The sequence below is a fragment of the Cervus canadensis genome, chromosome 10 (assembly GCF_019320065.1).
Source record: "Cervus canadensis isolate Bull #8, Minnesota chromosome 10, ASM1932006v1, whole genome shotgun sequence".
NCBI lineage: Eukaryota > Metazoa > Chordata > Mammalia > Artiodactyla > Cervidae > Cervus > Cervus canadensis.
In genome coordinates, this window is record NC_057395.1 from 9,279,949 (window position 1) to 9,292,674 (window position 12,726).

At 41.5% G+C, this 12,726-nt stretch overlaps 2 protein-coding genes across 8 annotated transcripts in view; both read right to left on the minus strand.

Moving 5' to 3' along the window:
* The window catches only part of LOC122447860 (ankyrin repeat domain-containing protein 26-like), a 578,892-nt gene that overhangs the window by 555,127 nt on the left and 11,039 nt on the right, over positions 1-12,726 (minus strand). For 5 of the 6 annotated variants that reach the window (XM_043478569.1, XM_043478570.1, XM_043478567.1 and 2 more), the window contains exons 5-9: positions 12,083-12,235; positions 9,112-9,182; positions 8,248-8,341; positions 1,960-2,250; positions 1,168-1,382 (exon numbers count right to left, since the gene is read on the minus strand). In XM_043478569.1, the coding sequence (XP_043334504.1) occupies positions 1,168-1,382; positions 1,960-2,250; positions 8,248-8,341; positions 9,112-9,182; positions 12,083-12,235 (824 nt within the window). The remainder of the gene's footprint in view (positions 1-1,167; positions 1,383-1,959; positions 2,251-8,247; positions 8,342-9,111; positions 9,183-12,082; positions 12,236-12,726) is intronic. The other variant, XM_043478573.1, reaches the window with a different exon arrangement.
* Positions 1-12,726, minus strand: part of LOC122447855 (ankyrin repeat domain-containing protein 26-like) — a 933,540-nt gene that overhangs the window by 14,184 nt on the left and 906,630 nt on the right. The gene's annotated exons all lie outside the window — the stretch shown is intronic.

Consider the following 12,726-nt stretch of genomic DNA (forward strand, 5'->3'; position numbering starts at 1 on the left):
TAAGCTGCTGCACAGTAAATGGAATTCCCGTCACACCGTGTGAGCACTGGAAGCAGAGAGCAGACCTGCTGTAAACAGTGACAGCTCTGACCTTGTTCTAAAGAAGCTCACGTGTGTCTGGGCTCCTCAGGTAACAAGTCACAGCTGGGGGAGGAGAGAAAGGGCGTCAGAGAGAAAGGGAGCTGGGCTCACAGTGACGCCTGCCGCCTCTGGGACACGCCTGCCCCCAGGAAACAGGGATGAAGAAACACGCCATCCCACAAATCCATTTTCAAGCGTTTCCTTTCACCATTCTTATATATACCTTCCACTCATGACCGTGGAGAAATTAAGCACTTGGCTCTGAGGAATCACCTAGAGCCACAACCTTGAGGGCAATGGGTGACAAAAGGGCTAAAACAGCCCCAGGAACAATGACAAGTATGCTCTGCTTTTCCAAAGTTCATTTTATGTTACTTCATTTCTACGAAGGGCCTACATCAGCACCTGTATCTCATAATCAAAACAAAGAAAAAAATCTGAAGAGAATTTTTGGTTTCATTTCAAAAGGCAAAAAGTCAAAACAGCGTTCAGTGTATGTTTTTACAATGAGAGGCATCGCGCTCCCCAAGCAGGGAGGCCGGTCCCAGCGACCTCCTTCCCCGGAAGCCACACCCCACACCCCAGCATCAAGTCCCACAGCCCTGAACCCTCTCTGGGAGCACCTGGGCTTCCCTTGTGTGTGCTTATTTTGGGCATCGACTAGCAGAACGTGTCCTCGGGTCCCTGCTCCTTTGCTGTGCTCTCTGGGCTTGTGAAAGGTGTCCTAGGAGTGCTCTGCTTTCAGAGGCGGGGAAGCCTGGACTCGGCTGCAGGTGGGATCTGCCCTTTCCAGCCTCCATACAAACCCTCACTCAGGTCACCATGCCAGCGTCAGCCACTCTGTGAAGTACCCTGCCTTTCACCCCTGTGTGAATCTTCCCTGATTTCACAAGCATGCTTTTGCTTAGTGTAGGAAAACTTACAAGGATATCTTATTACTCATTTTTCTTAGGATGCCCTCTAGCAGTGACTGACTAGCTAGCTTCACTTCCTACTAATCTCAGGAACCTGGCTCTATAAAAACTAGGCTTCAGAGACAAATTAATGGACTAAATTTATCTTCTGTGATTCTGTGCTTTGACTTACATGTCTAGTTCATTTTCCAATGACTCTCTAACTTTTAGTTCCTCTAAGCAGAGTTTCTTATATTTTTCCATCTCTGCTTTCTTATAATCTTGAAAAGTTTCCATCCTGGATAGTTCAGATTCCAAGTCTTTAATTCTGAGTTCCATCTGACTTCTTACGGAAGCAATACGCCCCTCTCGGAACTGCTCTGAGATTTCTTGACATGCTGCTCGTGTCTAAGTCAAATTTAAAAAGATACATTTTTTAAATGATTATAACCTGAATAATGATATTTGTTCCATTTAGTTTTGAGTCAGGAATTCAGAGAGTGATTTTAAATGTGAAAATAAGAAAAGAGGAACTTTAAAATAATCATCGTCAATGTGACATGAATTAAATCTGAATTATAAAATAAACGTGGAATCAATGTTATAGTAGTACTTAAGGAACCGGATGATTCAAAGACTAAGAGGATGAAGTGAAAATTTAGAAATTGAACAAGACAAGAATAATTCAAGAGGATGGTACCAGTTCTAAACCACATATTTGTTTTCCCCCCTCATAGTCTTGTGTATACCAATTGGTCTTATAAGTAAAAGGATTCTCTAGTGAGAAGCATTCTGAAAGATCAATTTAGTGATAACTGTGATGGAAACTGAAATATTTACAAGGAGAAACAAGTGTGCCCCTCCTTCCAGAAATCTACAGAACACACTGCTCTAAGGGAAGCAGAGGAAACACATTAGCTGTACCCATCCAAAATGTAATTTACACTGAGGTGAATTCAAGCACATGACAGATCAACAAATTAACCTGCAAAAATAGGTTGACTTCTTTCCATTTCTCTAGGAAGTCCCGTCTCACTCTTTCTTCAATCTCCCGTTTATACTGCTCGACTTGAGGGTGTTCTATCATCTTCAGTTCCATAGGACTTTTGAGTTTCACTACTTCTTGCTCCAACTTCTTGTTCTCTTTCTCTAGTTTCTCACACTTCCTTTGCCATCCTTTCATTGATAACAACTCCCGTTGAAGAACTTGATATGTTGCATCCAGGTGCAGACACTGTGAACACGCAGCTCCCAGCTCTGCTGGAAGATGATCAGTCTGCAAGAATAAAACAACACCATTTAGTTCTGAGGAAAGTGGACTGAGCACAGCCTCGCTCAAACCGAGGATCAAATATATACCATGGTATCTGTATTGGAGAATGTAGGGCCTGGAATAACTCAGAGAATCAAGAAAGAAGTTCAAACCACCAAGAGTCACAAAATATACTCTTCACTATCATCTCAGTCTCACAACATTTGCACTTGATTTTACACTCTTTTATTGTTCTACAGTAATACTTTTCTATCTTTCCTCTGTAGAATGACTGCAAGCCACCTCCTAGTAGAATGTCTCTTACCCCTTTCTCCCATCTTATCCCATGGTTTTTAAAGAAGTTTGAGGTATCCTGTATTGAGTTATCTAGGGCCGAGTTAGTAAACGTCTCCCAAAAGAAGATTGTGAAAATAAGACTCTAATGGTTAAATCTTGTAAATGTGGATTCTAATCCAATAAGCCTTTTCCTGAACTACAAACAGTTTTTGCTAATTTGAACTGCATTCCAAAGAGAAATGATTCACAAGGTTAAAGAAAGGTTAAAGAAATCCCATCTCCTAAGAGTTTAGTGAGATGATCCATACATTTTTCTGAACAACAAAAAAATGCCTCATTCTTGTAACCCTTTCTTACTTTCCACAGAATAAGAGACATACCAAACAAAAGAAAGAAAAAATATTTACTGGAATATCAGTGACACTGAATTGGAAAGAACTTTCCTTTAGACAGAATGATTACTTGGTAAGTCGACGTGATTGGAGCTCGTGGTTTTCAAACATGTCTCCAAATTCTTTGACACTTTTCTCATGAAATTCCCTCTCCTTAAGTATGCGTTAGTCCTAGTAACTGATTCCTCCTGGACAGAGTCTGGGGAAACTGCTGTGTGAGTTTTAAAGCTAAATAGCTTCTGAATGTTGCTCTGTGGGGAAGCCAACTCTTAGACTCAGTCAACACGCTGTGAAGAAGCACAGCCCACACACAGAGCACATGTCAGTGTCCCCACTGACCGCCCCCACCTAATGGCCCCTCCAAAAGCCAGCTCCAACACCAGACGTGCGCACGGGGAAGTCTTCAGATGACTCTGGTCCCCACCTTCACGACATCCCGGCTGATGCAACTGGAGAAGAAATGAGCGGGGCTCACTCACTGAGCCTTGCGCCAGCGCAGACTTGTGAACAAAGGAAACGCTGTTCTGAGTCACTGGGCTTTGAGGTGGTTTCTAATGCAGTTTGTTACCAATAAATAACTGGCACAGACACTGATATTAAACATGGGGTTCAGTTCAGTTCAGTTGCTCAGTCACGTCTGACTCTTTGTGACCCCATGGACTGCAGCACGCCAGGCTTCCCTGGCCACCATCAACTCCCAGAACTTGCACAACTCGTGTCCATCGAGTCGGTGATGCCCCCAAATGAGGTACTGCTGTTAAAAAAGAGCTGAAACATGTGAGAATGCCTTTGAACCTGGAGGTAGGTTGCACTTGAATGGATGCAGAGAAAGAAATGAAAACGTAATGGGCTTCATCACATTGTACACAGAAGCCTGATGGTCCTTGAAGATGCTGCCGATGATGGCTTCTAGGCAAGAGAAGAAACGGACACTGAAACATGGGAGGTGGAGACTCTTGCTCTAAAGCAGCTGAAAGTAAATCAATGAGAGGGATAAGCTATCAGAAAAATTTAAAAGTGCTATTAAATATAAAGGAACCAAGACTCACTGGGTTCAATATCTGTATCCCCTTTACAGCATCTCCACATGTCCAATTGTCACAGGATGCTAAAGGACAGAAATGGCTTCTGGGCTAAGATCAAATCTCGGGTGCTGCCAGGAAAACACGGTCTAAAGGTAAAACCTGTAGACTGTAAGTGTAAGACCCTGGAAAGACTTAAGGTGGTGCCTCAGATTCCTTAAAGGATCTTAAGAGGAAAAGAACGCTAAAAGTGTCATCCTGCAAAGTTTCACAGGAAGCCCAAGGTGCAGGGCTTCCTTGAGAAAAGATTTTGGAGGGTAACTTTTCCAACGGCGTGAACCCCAATCAAATTCACAGGACACTAAGAGCTTTAAAGAGAACCTTGGCAGCAAAAACACTGCTTGTTTGTTTGACCTAACAGAGAGACCAAGTGTGAGCCGCCCACTCATGTCTGCCTCTGTGCCCCATAGACTGAAGCCCACCAGGCTCTTCTGTCCATGGGATTCTCTGGGAAAGAACACTGGAGTGGGTTGCCATTTCCTTCTCCAGGGGATAGGGCTTCCCTGATAGCTCCGTTGGTAAAGTATCCGCCTGCGGTACAGGAGATTCTGGTTTGATCCCTGGGTCGGGAAGATCCACTGGAGAAGGGATAGGCTACCCACTCCAGTATTCTTGGGCTTCCCTTGTGGCTCAGCTGGTAAAGAATCTGCCCACAATGCAGAAGACCTGACTTCCACTTTCACTTTCTCCGGGGGCTCTTCCCAACCCAGGGATCAAACCTGGGTCTCCTGCATTGCAGGCAGATTCTTTACTGTCTGAGACACCAGGGAAGTCCAACCGAGAGACCAAGACATACAAAATGAGAAGAGGCCTTGGGATTTTCTTAGAAGTTCAATAAAGAGGAATCTGGCTCAGGAAATATGAGTCACCTACAGACAGAGGGCATTTCTTATGAAAAGGACAGCACAGAGCTCAGACTGCAAGCACAGAAATAAAAAAATAATATTATCTTTCATGAGTTCACGAGGGATAAGCATTTGTAGTCAACGGAGTTTATAAACCTGATATCAGTAAGGACAGATTTCAAAATGAATGACTTTGCTTCAAACAGCTTAAAATGATTTTTCCTCATTTCATCATTTTTCTGGAATTTAAACTGGCAACATTTATTTGTTAAACAGAGAGGTTTTTACACATAAAATTGACCATCTGGTGATGTCCATGTATAGACTCACCTACTGTGTTATTGGAAGAGGGTGTTTGCTACGACCAGTGTGTTCTCTTGGCAAAAATCTGCTTGCCTTTGCCCTGCTTCATTTTGTACTCCAAGGCCAAACTTGCCTGTTATGCCACATATCTCTTGAGTTCCTACTTTGCATTCCAGTCCTCTATGATAAAAAGTACACTGTTTTTTTTTTCCCATGTTAGTTCTAGAAGGTCTTGTGGGTCATCATAGAACTGCTCAACTTCAGCTAAAGGGTTCTAAAGGACAGCACGGAGAGATAAGAAAGCCTTCCTCAGCGATCAATGCAAAGAAACAGAGGCAAACAACAGACTGGGAAAGACTGGAGATCTCGTCAAGTAAATTAGAGATACCAAGGGAACATTTCATGAGAAGATGGGCCAATTAAGGACAGAAATGGTATGAACCTAACAGAAAGCAGAAGATATTAAAAAGAGGTGGCAAGAACACAAAAGAACTGTACAAAAAAGATCTTCATGACCCAGATAACCATGATGGTGTGATCACTCACCTAGAGACAGACATTCTGGAGTGCAAAGTCAGGTGGGCCTTAAGAAATGAGCAAAGATAGTGAAGGTAATGGAATTCCAGTTGAGCTCTTTCAAACCTAAAAGATGCTGCTGTGAATGAGCTTCACTCAATATGCCAGCAAATGTGGAAAACTCAGCAGTGGCCACAGGACTGCAAAAGGTCAGTTTTCATTTCAATCCCGACGAAAGGCAATGCCAAAGAATGTTCAAACTACTGCACAATTGCACTCATCTCACATGCTGGCAAAGTAACGCTCAAAATTCTCCAAGTGAGGCTTCAATAGTACCTGAACTGAGAACTTCCAGATGTTCAAGCTGAATGTGAAAAAGGCAGAGGAACCAGAGTACAAATTTCCAACATCCCTAGGATCACAGAAAAAGTAAGAGAATTCCAGGAAAGCATCTACTTCTGCTTCATCGACTACGTCAAAGCCTTTGACTGTGTGGATCAAACAAACTTTGGAAAATTCTTACAGGGATGGGACTACTCAACTACCTTACCCGCCTCCTCAGAAACCTGTATGTAGCTCAAGAAGCAACAATTAGAACTGGACATGGAACATCGGACTGGTTGCAAATTGGGAAAAGGGCACGTCAAGGCTGTGTACTGTCACCCGCTTATTTAACTTATATGCAGAGTACATCACGCGAAATGCCATGCTGGAGTAATTACCAGCTGGAATCAAGATAGCCGGGAGAAATATCAATAACCTCAGATATGTAGATGACACCACCCTCATGGCAGAAAGAGAAGAGGATCTAAAGATCCTCTTAAAGAAAGAGAAAGAGGAGAGTGAAAAAGCTGGCTTAAAACTCAACATTGAGGAAACGAAGATCAAGGCATCCAGTCCCATCAGTTCATGGCAGATAAATGGGAGAACAATGGAAACAGTGACAGACTTTCTTTTTGGGAGCTCCAAAATCATTGCAGATGGTGACTGTACCCATGAAATTAAAAGACGCCTCCTCCTTGGAAGAAAAGATATGAACAACCTTTACAGCATATTAAAAGCAGAGATATTACTTTGCTGACAAAGGGCTGTCTAGTCAAAGCTATGGTTTTTCCAGTAATCACGAATGGATTTGTGAGTTGGACCATCAAGAAAGCTGAGCACCAAAGAATTGATGCTTTTGAACTCTGGTGTTGGAGAAGACTCTTGAGGGTCTCTTGGACTGCAAGGAGTTCCAACCAGTCAGTCCTAGAGGAAACCAGTCCTGAATATTCATATGATGGATTCTGAAGCTGATGCTCCAATACTTTGGCCACCTGATATGAAGAACTGACTCACTGGAAGAGACCCTGATGCTGGGAAAGACTGAAGGCAGGAGGAGAAGGGGACGTCAGAGAATGAGGTGGTTGGATGGCATCACTGACTCGATGGACATGAGTTTGAGCAGGCTCCAGGATTTGGTGATCGACAAGGAAGACTGGCTTGCTGCAGCCCATTGGTTTGCAGAGTTGGACACAATGGAGCAACTGAACTGACACATAAAATACTAAATGCTAATGAAAGTTTTTTAAAGTGTGGCTATAATGACATTTTACTTTCTAAAGATGCTCTAAACTAATTTTCATCAGTGGTTCAAGATATTCCAGGTTTTGTTACTTACTAAAATAATTTACTTTAAATTAAAGCATGTGTACTTTAAATTAAAGATGTGTAAAATAATTTACACATCTTACTAAAATAATCTTTGAAAAAATCCTATGCAAACCCCACCTCTTTAAAGAGAAATCCAACCTAGGAAAAACTATATTCTTTCAGAAAGAAGTGTTCTATAGAGACATAGTATTAATTCCTGGTGAAGAGAACAAACTGCAGTATTAAAAATGATTCATTCTCTAAAATCTCACAGAAGGGTTTGGATTACAAGAGAAATTCAGAATTCTCAATCAAACCATTGCTAAAATTTCTAGACTCAAATATATTTGTGTACCAATGTTTATGGCAGCATTATTAACAACAGCCAGGAAGTGGAAAAACCCCAATTTCATTGACAGAGGAATGAACAAACAAAATGTGGTCTGTATAAAATATTGCTTTTCGACTGGATTCTCACAATATTTTAAATTAAAATCTTACTACAAAAGTCATTAATTTTATGACTTCAGTCCACTTCTTCTATAAAGAGGAATTATGCTACCAGTAGCAGGCAATATCAGTAAAAATACAACAAACTCTTTATTTTTTTCCCCCAATTATTTTACAATATTGTAGTGGTTTTTGCCATACATTGACATGAATCAGCCATGGATTTACATGTGTTCCTCATCCTGAACCCCCCTCCCACCTCCCTCCCCATCCCATCCCTCTGGGTCTTCCCAGTGCACCAGCCCTGAGCACTTGTCTCATGCATCCAACCTGGGCTGGTGGTCTGTTTCACCCTTGATAATATACATGTTTCGATGCTGTTCTCTCACAATAAACTCTTTAATCAAAGAGGTTTCTCACACTGTCCAAAATATTGTCATATATTACTAGTAAAAAAAATTAAAATTCTTCCTCAGTATGACAGAAATTAAGAGATTGACTTACCAATCTTGTATTTGAAAGGGTTTTCTGAAGTTGTTCAACTTTGCCCACTTGCTTTTTGATTGTAGTTTGTAACTTGGCATTTTCAATTTCAAGTCTAAAATGCAGATTTAAAATAATTATTCTCACACATAGGTTTTGGGTTTTTTTTTTTTTAGATTTTTTTTGGATATGGACCATTTTAAAAGTCTTTATTGAATTTACTATAACACTGCTTCTGTTTTACGTTTTGGATCTTTGGCTGTGATGCACGTGGGATCCTAGCTCCCTGACCATGGATCAAACAAACCCATACCCTCTGCCTTGGAAGGCAGAGTTTTAACCCCTGAACTCTCAAGGAAGTACTTCACACATAGGTTTTTTTCCTGAACAAACATCTGCAGTTCAATTATAGAGGATCTCAGTATTTTGAAAAGTAAAGGATTTGGCAACTGCACTGTTTTTCTAGTTGTGTTTTGTGGACAATCGGCTTCCCTGGTGGCTCAAACGGTAAAGAATCTGCTGGCAATACAGGAGATCCAGGTTCGATCCCTGGGTCAGGAAGATCCCCAGGACCAGGATATGGCAACCCACTCTGGGATTCTTGCCTGGAGAATTCCATGAACAGAGGACCCTGGTGGGCTATACTCCATGGGGTCATAAAGAGTTGGATGCGACTGAGTGACTAACACTTTCACCTTTCACTTGTGGATAATGTGAAAAATATGGAAACAATGGGGGGAAAATATGCATCTCAAAACAGCTCAAAGCCGAAATGTTACCCAGCTTCACAGTGATGTGTTTATCATCATTACTGATTTAATTCTCATAGTATACTGTTTATCTGCTCTATACTTCAGTTGTTTTCTGTGCTGCTTTAAATCGTACCTTTGGATGTGATCCTGTGTCTTTTCAGCACATCTCACGGCCTCTGTATGTTGATCCTGTGCTTCTTGCAACTAAAAAGAGAAACAAAAGGAAAACAACTGTTGTAACTACTGATAACCTAGCGAATCCGCCATCATCACTTTCCCTTTCGTCTGCATATTGCTTACAGCTGCTTTCCTGCCATACAGCAGAGTTGAGTTGTTACAATAGACACCTTACAGTCCACAAACTGAAAATATTTACTGTCTGCCCTTTGCAGGTTACTGACCTCTCCTCTAGCACTCAAATACAACATCATCCATGCTTTAAAATAGATTTTCTGAAATAAACACACAAATTTATAAACTGGACAAATGGGGAAAGACAGAAAATTAACCTTATGGTAACATATTTTATTTTATTCCAAGCACCACATCAGCCATCATTTTAAATACCCACATATGTGAATGACCACGGATCTTCCAGTGATTACGAGAGCTAACACTGCTCTTGGTGACAAGAGCTTCAGGGACTAGTGCGAGAGGCAGGAGCTACACAGGAGCTAGAATGCTTGGGCCTGTGCTCCAGTTCTGGGCTGTGAGTCCTGGGGCAAACTACTTAACCTTTCTGCATCTCAGTTTCTCCATCCAGAAAATGGAGATAATGGTAGCATCAACCTCAGTGGGATGCTGGGAAGATTAAACTGGGGACTATACATAATGTATTGAGAAGAGGACGTGGCACACAGTAAGAGCTGTTTGTAATTGGCGTCATTATGGTCGCTGTATTTTACCTGTAAACCAATTTGGTATTTCAGGCAGACGGCATGACAACGGAAGTGGTCTTCTACACAAGTCACAGTGAACTCACTCTCCATACCGTTGCAAGGGGGCAGGAAGGGGGAGGCATGAGGCCCAGAACACACGTGTCCAATACTTGAAAAACGTTCACTGACTCCACTAACCAACGAGGACTTCAGTACTCTTCTCCACTTACAATAATTGGTAACTTACTTCCTCTCTGTCCTACTCAGTGGACAATGACCACCACTTAATATGCAAATAGCACCTCCCGAACAGAGTGGTACAGAACATTACCTGACCGTCAGAGCAAGGGTGAAGTCACTGCCATGGAAACATTACCCGACTGCTAAATCAAAGTTCTGAATCAATTCATTCCCAGCGACTGGTAATGTCTAGCAAGTACTCGGATGAGAAAATTAAGGTTACCAGGTATGGATATCAGAGAAGCCATCCCCAGAAACTGAGGCTGGGAAGGTTAGAAATCCATAGAGGCCTGAAAGGCTAGATATCCATAAATCCCACTTCTGGCTGCATAATGAAGGAACCCAAATTTACACTTTACTTCCTGAGTCAGGGGGGGAAAATGAGCATTTAATTGAACAATTCTCTATTAGACTAAGCACTTTCAATTTTACAGTTAATTACTTTAAATACATTTTAATAAAAGTTTTACTATACCAGCATCTCCAAGAAGAAATTATTGGTATGGATGAAGTTCCTAGTTGTATCTTAACAACTGTTAAGCTAAACTATTTTCCATTTATGCAAGACAAGTGCTCTGCATATTAAGAAATACTCCCTGTTAGACTAATGTATACTTAGACAAGATTCCCCCTCATGAAAAAAATGGCAATGCAAAATGAAGGGCTATACTGTACTTCACAGACTAGATGACAGGGCTGAAGAGAAAAGGCTCAGTGAGAACTGGACAGTCAGGAAAGCTCTGGAGGGGGACAGACTGGGCACCAGGTCTGAATAAATGGAGGACTACCCAAGAGGAATAGAAACTGTCAAGACAGAAAGGACAGTCTGAACAAAGGCAAGAAAAGGAGAAATCAGCCAGTGAACTCTGAGGATAAAATCCAACCACAGGGAAATAAAAACATGTCCATCCAGAAATGTGTAAGTCAGTGCTCACAGCAGGATTATTTGTAGCCGCAAAGTGGAAACAACCCAAATCTCCATCAGCTTATGAATGGATAAATGGCTTAGCCACGTACTGTTTCTTGTTTGACAATCCACAGAAATGGAAGAACTGATAACGTGTTATAACATGGATGAAGAGCGAAAACATGACATCAAATGGGAAAAGTTAACCACAAAGGATCACACACTGTGTGATTCCATTTATGTGAACTACCCAGAAGAGGCACGTCCACACAGACGGATATTAGATTGGGGGATGCCTGGGGCTGAGGGAGAGGAGGGGGCCGTAGGTGGTGGCTAAGGGATGCAGGGTTTCTTTTGGGGGGTGATGGAAATGCTCTCAAATTGACTGTGCTCACAGGTGACACCTCTCTAGACTAAGAGATACTGAACTACACACTTGGAATGGGTGAATTATATGATATGTCAATTATATCTCAAGAGCTTTTTAAAAAATCCAAAGGCACGATCTAGATAATGTTCTTAATTATTTTGCATGTACATACTATACTCCATCTGAGTACCTCCTTGCTTTTACAATATATCTAAAATACATAGAAAAGAAGGCAATGCCTATATTCAACTGGTTTGTATAATACCCTTTCTGCACAAGTTATTCTGAAATTCACGAAATAAATATATACAGAACTCTACAGCCATTCACCAAAGGGAAGATGAGAAATGATAATTTTCCGGAAACTTCCATTAAACATTATCCTCTGATTTTATCTGGCTTGCTTCATCACGGTAATACAGCTATCACTAAAAAAAAAATATTGTTCAATAGAAAAAAAAGTCTCTCAACTTCTGTGAACAATGATGCACATTTCTCCACTTTCCTAAGAGTAAATAACATAAGTAAATAATATATAATGCAAATGGCAGAATGAAAGTCAGAGTCTAAGAAATGAGTGCATTCTAAAGATAAATAAAACTGTAGTAAATTACTTGTAATGAGAATACAAAAGAAAGCTATGAAAATGAGTGTCCTAAAACACTTTATCCTATACATTAACTGTCGACACATTTACTTTCACACGTACCTGACTTGGGAGTTGACGGAACTTGCTCTTTAAATCCTGTATCTCATCTTCTAAGTTGGCACAGCTACGTGCCATGCCTTCCCGTGCAGCCTCCGACATAGACCACTTTTTGAGGCCATCAGCCAGTTCTTGCCGAAGTTGTCTCATATCTGCCTAATAAGATTCTCTGTCACTGAGTTTATCAAATCACTTTACTATGACGTTGTGTTAATAATAGGTAACTCCAACATACGGACTTTGAAAACCATGACCAGAGACCTTTGACTATTAAAACCTAGTCCAGTAATAGCACACCGAGTGGCCTATCAACAAAAACTTTCTTCAGAACTGGGAATGAGCCTGCCCAACAACGCGGGACAAAATGGTCATGAAATGCCCCCCAAAGTACGGTCGGATTTATGACCACAAGGGGGCCGGGTCAAACTGGCCTGACCGAGAGCATTGCCAAAGACTGAACAACAAAGGCATTTGCCATCTGCCTTTATGGAGATTGAACCCCATGCTGTTATAGCTGTTGACCTTCAACAGTCCCTGAGGGAGGTCAGGGTGGAGTGAGGCACTCTGTGCTCCAGGGAATCTGATGGGGCAGGTCTTTAGATAGTTGGATGTTATTAGGAACAGATTTCATGGTCTCAATCCTTGCA